The sequence below is a fragment of the Dermatophagoides farinae genome, chromosome 9 (genome assembly GCF_024713945.1).
Source record: "Dermatophagoides farinae isolate YC_2012a chromosome 9, ASM2471394v1, whole genome shotgun sequence".
Taxonomy (NCBI): Eukaryota; Metazoa; Arthropoda; class Arachnida; order Sarcoptiformes; family Pyroglyphidae; genus Dermatophagoides; species Dermatophagoides farinae.
In genome coordinates this window covers 2,700,705-2,718,980 of record NC_134685.1, presented here as the reverse complement: position 1 = coordinate 2,718,980, position 18,276 = coordinate 2,700,705, and the positions used below count along the sequence as shown (strand labels likewise).

At 41.0% G+C, this 18,276-nt stretch overlaps 2 protein-coding genes across 2 annotated transcripts in view; one reads left to right on the top strand and one right to left on the bottom strand.

Annotated features, from left to right (window-relative positions):
* Nucleotides 1-6,737, top strand: part of LOC124497448 (uncharacterized) — a 50,364-nt gene extending 43,627 nt beyond the window's left edge. Inside the window, exon 3 of the mRNA XM_075734192.1 lies at nt 6,727-6,737. The gene's annotated coding sequence lies outside the window, so the exon portion shown is untranslated. The remainder of the gene's footprint in view (nt 1-6,726) is intronic.
* bt (projectin protein bent) overlaps nt 1-18,276 on the bottom strand; it is a 32,771-nt gene that overhangs the window by 1,333 nt on the left and 13,162 nt on the right. Inside the window, 3 exon segments of the mRNA XM_075734156.1 lie at nt 18-2,520; nt 2,584-12,284; nt 12,347-18,274. Coding sequence (XP_075590271.1) covers nt 18-2,520; nt 2,584-12,284; nt 12,347-18,274 — 18,132 coding nt within the window.

Genomic DNA, 18,276 nt, shown 5'->3' with positions numbered 1-18,276 from the left:
TAATAATAAAAACTTACTATCAATTTTGGAAACTGATTTCCGTGGACGTGATGAGGTTCCGCTAGTAAATCGTGTACCGGTGGATGATGAGCTTGGTAATCGACTTGTGGCTGGTGTTGATGATCGATACGATGTACTTGATGGTGGCATATAACTGGTTGGCAGTGATGGTGATTGTCGTCCACTCAGATATGATGAACGGATGGGTGAACGTACACGGCTACTACTGATCGTTGAATGGTATTGATACGAAGGTGATTGTGATCGTAATCTCGAAAGACTATCGTGTTTATCATATGATGATGTTCTTGTCGACACATGGCGATCTCGTAATGTGGATGATGTTCCCGTATAGGAAGATTGATGTTGATAAGTAGTGTTTCGGTATGTGGTACTTGATGATCCACCGGAATAATCTGTCACTGTACTTGTCAATGAATCTTTACGACGACTTGTATACATGCTGGATGCACGTGCTTCACGCATCGAATTACGGATGGTGGTTGATGCACCACCTTCTTTGTAATAGGCTTCTAGTGGTGACATGACAGAACTGGACAGACCAGGTATCGGAGTTCCTGCTCTTGGTGATAGACATGGTGATGGTGATATAATTCGTTTAGGTTCAACAACGATAGCACAAGATGTTTCGGCTGTTCCAAGTGAATTGCTTGCGATACATGTATATTTACCGGCATCTTCCATACGACACGATACAATATCCAATGTGACAACACCATCTGCAGATTTCATTGTGTATTCAGATTTATGCAATTCTCGACCATCTTTGAGCCATTTAATCTGTGGCCATGGTTTACCGGTCAAACAACATAAAAGACGAACACCGATACCCATCTGAATGATACGTGTACGAAGAAAGAAAGTGAAATGTGGTCCAGAATCACATGGTTCATCAAGCCACATTTTAGGCGCTTCTTGTCGTCGACGTCTTGGTTCCGATTCTGTTGGCAATTTATATTCCTCTTTAGGTAATGGTAAAACATTCAAAAATACAGGCTCTTCTCGTGATCCATAATGATTTTCAGCACGAATAATGTATTCACCACGATCTTCTAGTTTACAACGATTGATGACAAATGTATAATCACTTTCGGCATATCGTTTCATGAATTTCACTGATTGTCGTAGTTCCATGCCTTCGCGATACCAACTCAATGTTGGTGGTGCTGCAGCAATCACACGACAGAAGAATTTAGCCGATTGACCTTCATAGGCAATTGTTGATTGTGGTTTAAGCACGAAACGTGGCAACATTTCACGACGATCCAAGAACAAATCATGCAATTTGTATTTCTCATCCTGAAGTTTACGTAACGAACTATAATTGGCAATATGACCCAACGGTACCAATGCTCTGTCCCAAGATGGATATTTAGCTCTGGTTCGATCACGAATATCCTGATATTTACGACCAGAAATAGCATCCGTATGCGGTATCTCTAGTTGTTTGAGCCAAGGATGTTCCAGACATTCATGTGCAGTCATACGTTTTTCTTTTTCTTTCGTCAACAAATGACGAATGAAATCTTTGCCCTCTTCCGAAATGTTTTTGAATGCATCGGGATCAAATTCCCAATGGCAAGCCTTAATATTCTTCAAAGTTTCGATATCATTGTCACCTGCAAACGGTGTCAATCCACTCAACAGGACATAGGTCAACACACCACAGGCCCACATGTCCGTATAAGTTCCAACAGCTTCTCTATCGACAATTTCAGGTGCAGCAAATTCAGCAGTTCCAGTAGAAATTTTAACCATTTCATGTGGATCAAGTTTGGTGGCCAAACCAAAATCGATAATCTTCACCAGATTACTGTTACGTTTTTGGCACATAATATTTTCCGGTTTAATGTCCAAATGAATGATGTTCTTTTCGTGCATATGTTTGATACCTTCGATGATTTGTCGCATATAATTGGCCGCTTCAGCTTCAGTCATCGTATAATTATCATCAGTGATTCGTTCGAATAGTTCACCACCAGACATAAATTCATAGATCAATACCATTTCATCGTCCTCTTCGAATGCATCATTCAAACGAATCAATTTAACATGATGTAATTGATTCATTATATCAATCTCTTTTCGTATGATTGATTTCTCTAATGGATGTGATACCGGTATGAATTTGGCAGCGAATATTCGACCGGTTTTCTTTTCACGACAACGATGTACAACACCGAATGCACCGACACCAATCTCTTCAAGAATTTCATAATAATCATAGACCGATTCGTTGGTTTTGATTTCCACTGGGAAAGCCATTGTTGAATCATAATCCGAAACAAATTGATCATAATTCGATTGTCGATCACCACGACCATGAATCTTATTGCCTTGAGCATCCAATTCCCATGGTGTTCGTTTCTGACGTTTCTTTTCTCCTTTTACGGCTACTTTTTGTGTTGTTTCCGATGGTTCAGATCGACCGTAAACATTTTCAGCAAAAACACGGAATTCATATTCTTTACCCGAGCTAAGGTTGGTGATTTGATGTACCTGGAATTGAGAAATAAAATATTAGTTTAATTTATTTTTGATTTATTTTTTTTTAATAAAAACCTGGAATCGAGTAGTAGCAGCTTTCACCCAGCTTGTCATACCAGCTTCTCGTTTTTCAATCACATAGTTGGTAATTTGTGAGCCACCATTCCACAATGGTGCTTTCCATGTTAATGTAACGGAATCATCACCGACATTTTCAATGATCGGGAATCTTGGTGGATCCGGTCGATCGGATATCATTACATTGATGACTGCCGTATCGATACCAAGTTCGTTTTCAGCTGTAATCGTATATGGACCATTATCTTCTTTGGATGTATTACGAATGACTAGAATAGCATGTCGATCCTGAACAATCAAATCGAAATGATCACCTTTCTCGATTTCTTCACCATCTTTAGTCCAACGAATTTTCGGTTTAGGATAACCAGTGAATGGAATTTTGATCTGAACATTTTCACCACGTTCAAAACATGCTGCTTCACGGAATCTAGGTGGTACATGCAATTTGGGAGCCGTTTTTATGATTAATTCTGCTCGAGAAGTACGTGTTCCTGCTTTGTTGCTTGCTTTGCAACAATATTCATCGGCATCTTCACCATAAACATTATCAATTCGTAAGATGTAACTTTCACCATCTCTTAACATGGTAAATTTACCACCATCAAACAATTCACGAACTCCTTTATACCAGGTGATGGTTGGTTTAGGTACACCAGTCACTGTGCAACGGAATTCTGCCGATCGATTCTCAATGGCCATAACTGTACGCAATGGTTCAACGAATTCCGGTGGAACTGCCTGATCAGGATCTTTTACACGTACTGGTCGTGTATTAGAAGATGGTTCTGATTGGCCAGCTTCGTTTACGGCAGACACTCTAAATTCGTATTCACGATCTTCAATAAGATTGGCAATATTGATTTGAGTTGCATGACATAGTGCCACATTACAACGTTGCCAATGTGTAGATCCAGTTTCTCGGCGTTCAACCACATAACCTTGAATTCTTGAACCGCCATCCGATTCTGGTTTAGTCCAACTAAGATTGACAAAATCACCACCAACTGATGTAACTTCTGGAACGCCAGGCGGTGATGGCCGATTGAACGGTAATTTAGGCACAACAGGTGAATCACCTTCCAATGCTTGTCTGGATTGACCATTCTCGTTGACGGCAAACACTCTAAATAGATATTCGCCACCTTCATTCAAACCTTGCAATGTGAAATGTGTTTCTTTCACACAGCTACTGGCCGTTATCCAGGTGTTCAATGTTGCTTCTTTACGTTCAACAATATAATGTGTCACCTTTTTGCCACCATCATTCTTGGGCGGTCGCCATGATATAGTCACAGAATTTCTGTTGATTTCACCCACTTCCAATGGTCCGGTCGGTGGATCAGGTAACCCAGTAACCAGCACACGGAATGAAGCTGATGCTGAACCTGAATCATTCTTCACTTGAATTGTGTATTGTCCTTCGTCGCTTTTTTTCACATCACGAACATAGATGATGGCATAATCGTCAAATACAACATATTTAAGATGGCCATCATCTTCAGCCAATGTTTGACCACCTTTAGTCAGCACAACATCGACAGGGACTGTGCCTGAGAAGAATAATTTGATTTTTCCATTATCACTTTCAACGAGACTGATTTCATTTGGACATCGAAGTATTTCTGGTGCTTCAGCCAATTTTAATGGTGCCATCGTTCGAACCGAACCAAATGCATTCATAGCTTCACATGTATATTCACCTTCATCACCTTCTTGAACATCCATAATCACTAATTTGAAAACACCTTCGTCTGTTTCGTATGTTTTGTAACGACCACCAACAATTTCACGACCATTTTTAAACCAACGAGCTGTAGGTAATGGTTTACCAGTAGCTTCACATTCAAAGGTAACTTCTGTATGTAGATTCGTACTTTTATTGATCAATTTACGAACGAATTCCGGTTTAGCACCTTCAGCAAATTCTTGAATCTTCACAGGAGCCGTAGTGTATACTGGTTCAGATGTTCCGGCCGCATTGATGGCCGATACACGGAATTCGTATTCCGAATGTTCAGGTAAATTGAGCACAGTGTATTGACAGTCGAGAGCACCATATTCGTTAACTTTGTACCAATGTGAACCACCCACTTCTTTTCGTTCGACGAGATAACCAGTAATTCTGGATCCACCTTCTGATCGTGGTGGTTCCCACTTTAGATCGACATAATTTCGTCCAACTTTCACAACACGTAAATCACGGGGTGCTGATGGTACCCCAATTTTGCCTTTCATCGAAATCAAACCGGAACTAGGACTTGGTTTCGAATAACCAGCTGCATTTTTCGCTTTCACACGGAATTCATATTCACGATCGTTAATCAAACCGGTGACTGTATAGGTGGTTCCTTTGATCAGTTCAATATTGGCTGTCATCCATCGTCCATCGATTGGATCCATATATTCAACGGTATAGCCTTGAATCTTGGATCCACCATCTTTGAGTGGTCTTTCCCATGAAAGACGAACTTTATTTCGATCTGTATCCATTACGTTTGGTTTTCCTGGTGGATCAGGCACCGTGAATGGGAAGCAAGCTTTCACCGGTTTATCGGTTTGAATAGCTTCACCAGCACCATATTGATTTTCAGCTCGAACACGAAAATGATAAAGATGATTGGCTTCTAAGCCCATCACTTCGAAATGACAGTTACGAATGAAAGCACTGCATCGAATCCATTGTTTACTGCCAGCCTGATCTTGACGTTCAAGTATGTAGTTGGTAATTGGTGAACCACCATCATCCAATGGAGGTGACCATCGAATAGATAATGATTCGGGTGTAACATCGGACATTTCCAATGGACCTTGTGGTGGGCCAGGAACATCGACAACCAACACACGACACGATGCTGAATCGCTTCCTTCTGAATTTGTTAATTTGATCGTATATCGACCAGTGTCTTCACGTTTGGCTTTTTTGTTCAACAATACGGTAAATTCTGCATTCACTTCTGAATACATTCGATCATCTGGTTGAATAAGTTTTTCATTCATAAACCATTCAGCTGTTGGTGTTGGCGATCCAATGATGGGAACGGTTAGCTGGAATGTTTCACCAGCACGCACAACAATATCTTTCAAACGGAAATCGGCATTAATTCGTGGTGGTGATGGTGGATAACGGGCAGTGATACGTTCACTTGCTTCACTATAATCACCACGTCCAGCTAGATTGACAGCGGCCACACGGAATTCATACTCTTCATTGGCTTTCAAACCATGGACTTTGAATGTTGTTTCATTCACCTGATTAATAGCACCGGTTGCTTTGGCCCATTGTGTATCACCAACTTTACGTTTTTCAAGCACATAACCAGTAATTGGTGATCCACCATCATTTCTTGGCCGAGTCCATGTCAATGTTATTGAATCGGGTGTAGTGTCCACAGCTCTTGGTGCACCAGGTGCTGATGGCGTCGAAAAAGCATATCGAGCTGTTATCGGTTCATCAGTGACAGTGAAATCAGACAATCCATATTGATTTTCGGCAGCAACACGGAAATCATAGGCACGACCAATAGTAAGATTTTTGACACGGAATGCAGTTCCATGAACAAAACTGCTAACTTTAGTCCATGTTGATGTACCAGCTTCACGTTTTTCGAGAACATAATTTGTAACTTCAGATCCACCATCATCTTTTGGTGGTGACCATTTTAATGTCAATGATTCTCCATCTACTTCTTCACAGAAGAAATTTGTTGGCGGTTTAGGACGATCCAAAACTTTAACATTACAGGTACAAGTATCGAAACCAGATGGATTCTTCAACATGATCGTATATTTACCAGTATATTCTCGTTTAGCATTCTTACATGCCAATGTAGCATTCGTATCGGTCAACCCAAATGTGAAACGAGAATCAGTATCAAGAATTTCAATATCATTACTAGACCATGTTGCTGTTGGACGTGGAAAACCAGTGAACGGAACATCGATGGTAAAATCTTGGCCAGCTTTGACGGTGATATCTTTGACGGCGCCAACATCAATACAAGGTTTGTTTGGTTGTTCTTCCACACGAACCATTGGACAAGGTTTACTTGGTGGTGATTCACCTTGATCATTCACGGCGATAATACGGAATTCATATTCATCACCTTCGGTTAGATTCGGTACAGTGAATCGTGTATCTGGACATGGATATTTGGTTGCATTCTCCCAATCTTTGCCATTTTTCGGTCGTTTTTGAACAATGTAACCAGTGATTTTTGATCCACCATCATTGAATGGTTTTCGCCAAGTCAACGTGACAGAATCTTTGGTAATTTTGTCAACACGTGGCATATCAGGAGCTTCGGGTGGATATTTCCTTTCTTTTGCAGTCATCATAGCAGATGGTTTCGATGGTTTACCTTTGCCACCTTCATTCACAGCAATAACACGAAATTCATAGGATCGACCTTCGGTCAAATTGTTCACTGTGAATTCTGTGCCAGGTGTCGGATTCATATTGACTGCAGTCCAATCGGTTTGATTTTTTTCTCGTTTCTCAACAATATAACCTTGGATTGGACGTCCACCATCCGATAATGGAGCTGTCCATTTGAGTTGAGCAAATGAAGGTCCATAATCAAGAATTTGTGGTTGACCAGGAGCATCTGGAGTGTCGAATTGATTTTTCGCTGTTATAGGTTTGGCACTTTCCAATGGTTCAGATATACCATGCATGTTCTCGGCTCGAACACGGAATTTGTATTGTTTGCCTTCATCTAGATTTTTTACAGTGAATGTAGTCGACGATGAATAACCAGCTGGTAGCCATACATCACTACCAAACACACATTTTTCCATTGAATAGCCAATTATTTCAGCACCACCATCGTCTTCTGGTTTTCGCCAAGACAATTGTACTGATTGAGCTGTAATGTTTGAATGTTCCAATGGTCCACGAGGTGGTGATGGAGCTGAATAGACCAAAACTTCAATGTTGGCTGAATCTTCACCATAGGGATTTTTGGCAATAATTTTATAGGTTCCAGAATCGGTTCGTTGCGAGACTGGAATCTTGAGCCATGTTAATTCATCTTTGGTTTTTGTTTCAATACGGTTTGTCGGTTTCATTGGCTGTCCATTGATCTGCCATTCAACAGTGGGCGTAGGTGCACCGTTCATTGGAATGACAATTTCCAATGGATCACCTGCACGTACACGAATTGTTTTGCCTCTCAAACCATCTAAATCTAATCGAGGTGCTTCTTTCAATGGTTTTGCAACCAATTGTTTTGATGGCGCACTTGGTTCACTTGGTCCAACACGATTAATGGCCACAACTCGATATTCATAAATATGACCATCAGTAACTGTATCATCAGTATAGGTACGTTCTCCAACCACCGGGAATTTATTGACTTTAATCCAACGACCAGATTTAATATCACGACGTTCAACATCATAACCAGTAATGGGTGATCCACCATCTGAACGTGGTGGTGCCCATTTGATTGTTATGAATGTTCTATCCGAATCCACCAGTTCCGGTTGTCCAGGACGATCAGGTACAGTAAATTGAGCTTTCGCTTTGATCGGTCTATCAGTTTTTAATGGTTCTGATAAACCTTGTGAATTCTCGGCCATAATACGGAATTCATATTCATGACCTTCAATCAATTTTGGTACATTAGCATGGGTAGCTGTAGCTGGAACATTAATCAAGGCAGGAACCCAGTGACCACCAGCCGTTTTATCACGTTTCTCAATCACATATCCAACCAGTGGACATCCTCCATCATCTTTAGGTGGTCGCCATTTCAGGTCCATATTATCTTTATCAACATTCATCACTTCTAATGGTCCTTCTGGTGGTGATGGTTTATCCATAATGACAATGGGCAATACACCTTCACAACTACCATTTACATTGGTCAATTTAAGTTTATATTCACCACTATCATCACGTTTTGTATCGACAATGCTCAAAACGGTTTTGTCATCTGAATTCGAAATTGTTAATCTTGCATCCGATTCAATCGGTTTGCCGGTCTTTGAATTAATCCATTGAACTTCAGGTGGTGGTGCACCGACAAAATCTATGGTTACCTCTAATTTTTGACCATGTTTCATTCGAATCTCTTTTAATGGTGTAAGAATTTTCGGTGCAAGATTACGATGTTTACATGTGACCATATCGCTAGGTTCACTTGGTTCAGATTCACCAGCTTTATTCAATGCAATCACACGGAATTCATAATCAGCACCTTCACGAAGATCAGGAACTGTAGCTTTAGTTTGATTTCCTTGCACCGTAGTAGCTTTGGTCCAGAATGGACTGTTTTTCTCTTTTTTCTGAATCAAATAGCCAGTAATTGGACAACCACCATCATCAATTGGAGCTTTCCATTCTAAATCCACATGATTTGGACCCCAATCTTTTACCAATGGCCTTCCAGGTTGTTCTGCAACATCAAATTGATTTTTAGCCGTTATAATATCCGATCCTTCCAATGGTTCAGATTCACCAATCTCATTGACAGCTATCACACGGAATTGATATTGTTTTTTATGCACCAATTTTGTTACTTTGAATGTCAAATCAGAACTTGTACCACATTCTGTCCATGAACCACGTGAAATGTCCATTTTTTCCAAAATATATCGAATGATTTGTGAACCACCATCATCTTTTGGTACACGCCATTTAAGTTTACAGGATTCTTTTGTAACTTCACTAATTTCCAATGGACCTTCTGGTGGTGATGGCCGATCCAATACGGTAACTTTGGCCGAAGCAAAACATTCACCATACGGATTCTTCAAAGTTAATTTGTATTGACCAGAATCTTCACGAACCGAATTTGTAATGTTGATAATAGCTGATGCAGCCATATTTTCACATTCAACACGCTTATCAGCACCAGCAACAACATCTTTGCCTTTAATGGTCCAGGTAGCTGTTGGACATGGTGTTCCTTTATAAGGTACGGTAAAATTGATTGCTCGTCCAACTCTCACATAAATATCTTTCATAGCTCCTAGATCGATCGATGGCGGTACTTTGGTTGGACGACAAACCACCGCTTCTGATGGATCACTTGGATCACTGGGACCGGCTTTATTCACTGCAACTACTCGGAATTCATATTCTTCACCTTCGATCAGATCAGGAACCGTTGTTCGTATTGGTACATTGGCAGCAGCTTCGCCATCATCACCAGCTTTTGGTTTTGGAGGTGCAGCCACACGAACTGCTTCTTGCCAAAATGGTGATTTCTTTGGTTTCTTTTCGATAATGTATTCTGTGATTGGTGTGCCTCCATCATTACGAGGTGGTCTGAATTCTAAATCTACATGATCGGCATCAACATCGACAACCTGTGGTGCCTGTGGTTTGGATGCCACATCGAATGGATTCTTAGCGATGATCGATTCTTTTCCAGTTAGCCATGGAGATTCGCCTTCACGATTTACAGCTTTCACTCTGAATGAATATTCATGACCTTCGATCAATTTATCAACACGAAGACTGGGCGATGTTGATTCACCAGCCATCGTCCAACGACCTGTTTCCATGTCTCTTTTTTCCACTACATAGTGTTGAATATCTGAACCACCATCATCTTTTGGAGGTTGCCATGAAACGAAACAACCATCTTTGGTCACATTATTGATACGCATTGATTCTGGTGCTCCAGGTACATCCAATACAGTCAATGTGATGGTAGCCGTATCTGTGCCGTTAATATTGGTGGCAGTCAACATCAATTGACCGCTATCTTTACGTTCAGCATTCTTGATCGATAAATGTGTTTTATAATCTTCGTTAGTGATCACCCAACGATCAGGCGCGGGCATTCCATCAACAGTCCATTTTTTGTTTGGTGGTGGTTCACCAGAAATCGGCACTTCCAATTCAACATTTTTACCGGCTTTAACACGAATATCGCGCATATAATTTCTATCAATCTTTGGTGGTGCATTCTTTGGTCGAGCAATGTGTGGTCCAGTGGAATCTGATGGTTCACCTTGACCGCCTTTGTTTACGGCACGAACACGGAATTCATATTGTTGGCCTTCAATTAGATCGTTAACACGACCGGTGGTTACATCGCCTTCGATTTCTGCCGCTGGTGTCCAATCGTTACTATATTTATCTTTCTTTTCAATGATGTAACCGGTAATAGGAGCACCACCATCGTTTTCTGGTTTCTTCCATTTCAATTGAACAAAATCTGTATCATAATCAGCAATTTCTGGTTTACCTGGTTGTCCAGGTGGATCAAACGGATTTTTGGCGATAATATCTTTGTCAGAATACAATGGATCAGAATCTCCTTGTCGATTGACTGCTTTGACACGGAATTTGTATTTCTTTCCTGGTGTGAGACCTTTGACATCGGCTGTTGTTTCTGCACCAATAGTTTCAGCAGCCGGTGTCCAAATACCGGTAGTTGGATCCATTTTTTCCACAACATAATGATCGATTGGTAAGCCACCGTCATCTTCGGGTGGACGCCATTTAAGTGTAGCGCCTTCAGCGTGAACATCTTCAATACGAAGAGGTCCGCCAGGAGGTGAGGGACGATCCAATACAATAACTTCAACTTGAGCTTCATCTTCACCATATTTATTGGTAGCTTTCACAGTAAAGATACCTGATTGAGCTCGTGTTGCTTGTCGAACATTAAGTTTTGTATTGTATGGTTCATGTTGTACTTTGACATTGCCAACACTTTTCACCGTTTGATCTCTCAATCGCCATTCAGTATCGGGAGCAGGTTCACCACTAACGTTTACGTCAAAGTTAAACGCTTGACCTGCTTTTAATTTAATCTTTTGTAGATTGGTACGATCAATTTTCGGTGGAAGACGACGTGGTTTAGCCACAATCATATCAGATGGTTCGGATGGTTCACCTGGTCCTGCTTTATTCACAGCTTTTACACGGAATTCGTATGAATGTCCTTCAATCAAATCTTCAACGGTGGCAGAATTTGCACCACCTGGAACTTCTGCCGCTTTCTCCCAATCACCATGTTTGTCACGTTTTTCAATGATATATTTCTCGACAGGAGCGCCACCATCTTCTTTTGGTGGTTCCCATTGTAGATCAGCATGATCTTTATCCCAATCAGTAACCTGTGGTTTTCCCGTTTGACCTGGTTCATCGAATGGATTTTTAGCAATGATTGGTTTCAATGTTTCCAATGGTTCAGATTCGCCTTCTTTGTTGACAGCAGATACACGGAATTTGTATTCTTTTCCAGGTACTAGTCCGTTTACATCCATATTGGTGCCTTTAGTTTTACCGATGGGCACCCATAATCCAGAATCAGTGTCCATTTTTTCAACAAGATATCCTTCGAGAGGCAATCCACCATCGTCTTTTGGTTTTTTCCAGCTTAGTTTACATCCTTCTTTATGAACATCTTTCACATCTAATGGTCCTTCAGGTGGTGTAGGTTTATCCGTGACCGTCACTTGTACAGTGACTGTATCTCTACCAGAGCTATTAATCGCAGTAATGGTATAAACACCAGAATCGCCTCTTGTTGCATTTCTTGCCGTTAATTTGGTATTATAATCTTCGGTTTCAATTTTGTGATGTGTATCACCTTCAGCGGGCATTGTTTTGCCATTAATATTCCAAGTGATTTCCGGTGGAGGTTCACCAATAACAGGAACATCGTAAAATATCTTTTGACCAGCACTTATGGTTAGATCTTTAAATGCAATTCTATCGATTCGTGGCGCAACTATTATCAACAAAAATATGTTTTAGTATGAATATGTTAATAATCAAAAAGTTTATACTTACGGAATCTAGGTTTTGCCACCACTGATTTAGATGCTTCCGATGGTTCTCCGGGTCCAGCTTTGTTGACGGCAGTAACACGAAATTCGTATTCTTTGCCTTCCTCCAGATTTGGTGCTGTACCACGGGTTTGATCACCAGGAACTTCAGCTGCTTTCATCCATCTACCTGAACCTCGTTCTCGTTTCTCAATGATATAAGATTCAATCGGTGCTCCACCATCGTTGGCTGGTGGCTCCCATTTCAAATCCACGTGATCTTTATTCCAATCCACTGGTTCTGGCCGTCCAGGTTGTCCAGGTGTTTCATATGGATCTTTTGCAATTATCGGAGACAATGTTTCTAGTGGTTCAGATTCTCCTTCTTTATTGATTGCTTTCACACGGAATGAATATTGCTTGCCAGGCATCAAATTGTTAACATTCATTTCGGGTATAAATGTTTTTCCCACCGGTATCCATGAACCAGTTTCAGGATCCAATTTTTCCACCAAATATCCTTCCAATGGTTCGCCACCGTCATCATCAGGTTTTTCCCATTTTAATGTACAACCATCTTTTCGTATATCTTCCACTTGAAGTGGTCCTTTTGGTTTTGATGGTTTTCCTACTATTTTCACTTCAATATCCGCCTGATCTTCACCCCATTTGTTGGTGGCAATCACATGATAAACACCTGCATCTTTACGTGTAGCTTTATCGCATTCCAACCGTGTATGATGAGGTTTGTTTGTTATGGTCAAATTTGCTTTATCACTAACCATTTTATCTTTGAGTTTCCAGACAACTTCGGGAACTGGTTCACCAATTACATCGGCATCGAATACAAATTCTTGGCCAACTTTGATTTTGATCGGTCTCAGATTTTTACGATCAATTTTTGGCGCCAATTTCTTGTGTTTCACGAGAACCATTTTCGTTTCATCACTGGGTGCACCTGGTCCAGCTTTGTTCACGGCTTTTACACGAAATTGGTATTCATGGCCAGTTTCCAGATCTGGAACACGGGCTTTTGTGTCATCACCTGGAATTTGACAAGCTTTGACCCATTTATCGCTGCCCTTTTCTTTTTTCTCGATAATGTATCCAGAAATTGGAGCTCCACCATCTTTGGCTGGTGGTTCCCATTGAAGATCGACATGATTTTTATCCACATCAGTTACTTTCGGTGTTCCTGGTGCTCCGGGGGGATCATATGGATTTTTGGCCAATGTTGGTTCTAAAGTAACCAACGGAGCAGATTCACCTTCAGCATTCACAGCTTTTACACGGAATTTATATTCATGGCCTGGTTCTAAATTTGAAATATTCGCTTCTGGTGTTGTTGTCTGGCAAACGGGAACCCATTTTCCAGTAGCTTGATCCTGTTTTTCCACAACATAGGCTTCGATAGGAACGCCACCATCATCTTTGGGAGGTTTCCATTTCAATTTACAGCCTTCAGCATGAACATCACTAACATCTAGTGGACCTTCTGGTTCTGCAGGCTTGTCCAATACGGTCACTTTGACTTCAGCTTCATCAGTGCCAGAAGGATTCGATGCAACCAATTTGTACATTCCGGTGTCCGAACGCTTAGCATTGGGAACCATCAATTTAGTTCGATATGGTTCGTTTTCAATCTTGAGATCGCTGCCAGAAGATAACGGTTTATCATCATCTCCACGATACCACATTGTTTTCGGTGGTGGCTCACCAATCACTTTCACATCTAATTTGATCGGTTGTCCAGCATGTACAGTGATATCACGAACATGTTCGATTTTAGGCAATAAATGTCTTGGTTTTGTGGTAACTACTTCGCTTGCATCACTTGGTCCACCAGGACCTGCTTTGTTAACTGCTTTGACTCTGAATTGATAATCAACACCTTCGATTAGATCCGGTACACGTGCTTCAGTTATTGGACCATCAACGACCAATGCTTTGCTCCAATTTTTACCGGTTTTTTCTTTCTTTTCAATAATGTAACCGGTAATTGGTGCACCTCCATCATCTTTCGGTGATTCCCATTTCAAATCAACATGATGACGATCCCAATCCACTACTTGTGGTTTACCTGGTTTATCCGGTTCAGTGAATGGATTTTTCGCAACAGTTGCATGATCCGTTTCCAATGGTTCAGATTCACCTTCAGCATTCACCGCTTTGACACGGAATTTGTATTCATGACCAGGTATTAAACCAGTGATATCTGCTTCTGGTTCTCGTGATGTGCACACTGGAACCCAGCGGCCAGTTTCTGTGTCTTGTTTTTCAATCTGATAGTTGAGAATGGGTTCACCACCATCATCCTCGGGTTTTTTCCATTTTAGTTTGCAACCTTCGGCATGAACATCGCTTACATCTAATGGTCCTTCAGGTTTCGATGGTTTAGATGTGACTGTTATTTCCACTTCTGCTTCATCAGTGCCATGTTCGTTTTTTGCCAAAATCCTATAGATACCAGTATCTTCACGTTTTGAATTGATCAACATGAACAATGTATGATATGGTTCATTCTCAATTTTATGATGATCATCGGATTTAAGTTTTTCATCCTTGAATGACCATTCAATTGTCGGTTCTGGTTCTCCTTTGACATCTACATCAAATTTGACCGGTTGACCGGCACGAATTTTAATGTTTTTCAGATTTGTTCGATCAATGATTGGCGCCAACTTTCGAGGTTTAGCAATCACTGTTCTTGATGGATCACTAGGTTCACTTGGACCAGCTTTATTGACGGCAATAACTCGGAATTCATATTGTTCACCTTCTTCAAGTCCATCCACTGTTACTGATGGTTCTGGCCCTTTTGTTTCTTTTGCTTTATGCCATTTATGTGTTCCTTTCTTTCGTTTTTCAACAACATATTTCTCGATTGGAGCTCCACCATCATTTTCGGGGGGTTTCCACGCCAGATCAACATGATCAGAATCCCAGTCAATGGGTTCAGGTCTACCGGGTTTATCTGGTTCATCGAATGGATTTTTAGCCAACGTAGCGGTATCAGTTTCCAATTCTTCGGAATCACCTTCTTTATTACAGGCACGAACACGAAATTGGTATTTCTTTCCAGGTACAAGATTATTCACCTTCAATTTAGTATCATTGGGTCCGGCTTTACCGCATGGAACCCATCTACCGGTTTCTTCATCCATTTTTTCCACTTCATAACATTCGATTGGACATCCACCATCATCTTCGGGTGGTTTCCATTTCAATGTACAGCCTTCTTTATGTACATCTGAAACTTCTAACGGTCCTTGTGGTTTTGATGGTTTGCCCAAAACTTTGATCTCAACTTCTGCAGTGTCTTCACCAACTTCATTCTTAGCAGTCAACGTGTACACACCGCGTGTTTTTCGAGTAGCACGATTCAATGTGAATTTAGTATTGTAATCGACATCATTGATATTATAAACTTCGTTCGTTTTCAATTCTTCTCCTTTGAAAGACCAAACAGTTTTCGGTGCTGGCTCACCAATAACATTGACATCCATGAATACCATTTGTCCTACTTTCACGGTTATCGGCTGCATGTTTGTTCGATCGATTTGCGGTTTTAACCATCGGGTTTTAGCCAAATGTGGACCAACCGATTCGGATGGAGCTCCAGCACCAGCTTTATTAACTGCACGAATACGGAATTCGTATTTGTCACCTTCGTGTAAACCTTTCACTTTTCCTTGACAAATATTACCGTCGATTACTGCAGCTTGCACCCAATCTGGACTGTATTTGTCTTTTTTCTCAATGATGTAACCGGTAATGGGTGCACCACCATCTCTGATGGGTGGTTCCCATTTCAATTGTGCCCAATTTTTGTCCCAATCTTCAATAGTTGGCATCCCAGGTTGTCCAGGTTCTTCATATGGATTTTTCGCCAATGTTGAACGATCAGTATCCAGATAATCTGAATCGCCTTCAGGATTGACTGCTTTTACACGGAACTCGTATTTTTTACCCTGATCTAAGCCGGTAACTTTACATTCAGTGTCACTGGGCCCAACTTTTGCACATGGTACCCATCTTCCGGTTTGGCTATCCTTCTTTTCGACAACATAGTTTTCGATAGGAACACCACCATCATCTTTGGGTGGTCGCCATTGTAATTTACAACCTTCAGCATGAACATCACTAACATCTAATGGTCCTTCAGGCTTAGATGGCCGATCTAAAACTTTAATTTCAACTTCAGCCACATCTTTTCCTGATTCATTTTCGGCCGTTATGGTATATTTTCCGCTTTGTGCTCGAGTCATGTGACGTATTTGTAGATGTGATTCATAATCCGGATTCTCGATTTTTGTGTTGTTATCATCGAATAACTTTTTACCATCAAAAGTCCATGTTACAGCCGGTGGTGGTTCACCACTGATTTCCACGTCCAATTTCGCTGTACCACCAGATCGAATCGTAATCGGTTTCAATGTATCTCGATTGATTTTAGGTGCCAAATGTCGTTCTTTGACCGTATGCATAGTCGATGGTTGTGATGGTTCTGATTCACCGGCTTTATTTTTTGCTTTCACACGGAACTGAACTTGTTTGCCTTTTGTTAATCCTTCAACAGTAGCTTGAGCGGCTGGTGATTGTGTTTCCAACACTGGTATCCATTGCGTGCTATTTTTATCTTTCATTTCGACAATGTAACCGGTGATGGGAGCGCCACCATCATTTTTCGGTGGTGTCCATTTAAGATCGACTTTTTTCTCGTCCCAATCATCGACCTTTGGCTGACCTGGAGCATCGGCCACTTCGTACGGATCTTTCGCGATGATTGGTTCTGTACAGACCAATGGTTCTGATTCTCCTTCATCGTTCAATGCTTTCACACGGAATTTATATTGTTTTCCTTTCTGCAATCCAGTTACTGTGAAATCGGTAGCATCTTTATCGGCTTTTCCACATGGAACCCATTGACCGGTGTTTGGATCCAATTTTTCAATCAAATAACCTTTGATAGGTTTACCGCCATCATCTTCAGGTTTCTGCCATTTGACATCTGCACTTTTGGCCGTAACATTTTCCACTTTCAATGGACCTTTTGGTCGAGATGGTGCAGCTAAAACACATATTTCCACTTGTGCTTGATCACGACCAACCTCGTTTTCAGCAATAATCATATATTTACCCGTATGCATTCGTTGACTGTCGTTGATTGTGAATTTAGTATTATAATCCACATTGACAATGTCATAATGTTGATCATTGGTGATGACTTTTTCCACCAATTTCCAAGTGATTTTTGGTGGTGGCTCACCACGAACATTCACATCTAGTTTCAGTTGTTTACCACGTTTAATGGTGATCACCTCTTCCAGATTTGTACGATCAATGTATGGTTTTAGGCGGCGGAATTTGACTGTATGCATTTTTGTAGCATCACTTGGTTCACCAGGACCAGCTTTATTTACAGCCACCACACGAAATTGCATTTCTTGTCGTTCGATCAGATCGGCTACTTTGCCTTCTAATTGTGATCCAGGAACTTCGGTAGCTTTTTCCCATTGTAGAGCATTTTTTTCTTTCTTTTCTATGATGTATTTCAAGATAGGTGAGCCGCCATCTTTCTTTGGTGGTTGCCATTTTAAATCGACGCTAGTGTTGTCATAATCGACAATATCAGGCGTTCCAGGCTTACCTGGTTCATCGTATGGATTACGAGCGAGGGTACCACGATCAGTAACCAAAGGTTCGCTTTCACCTTCATCGTTGACTGCCACCACACGAAATTGATATTCATGGCCTGGAGTTAATCCGGTCACTTCAATTTCCGGTTTGTTGGCTGCAGCTTTGCCCACTCGAGTCCAACGGCCAGTTTCTTTATCCATTTTTTCCACTTCATAATGGTCGATAGGTACGCCACCATCATCTTTAGGTTTTTTCCATTTAAGTTTACAGCCTTCTTTATGCACGTCTTCAACTTCTAATGGACCTTCCGGTTTG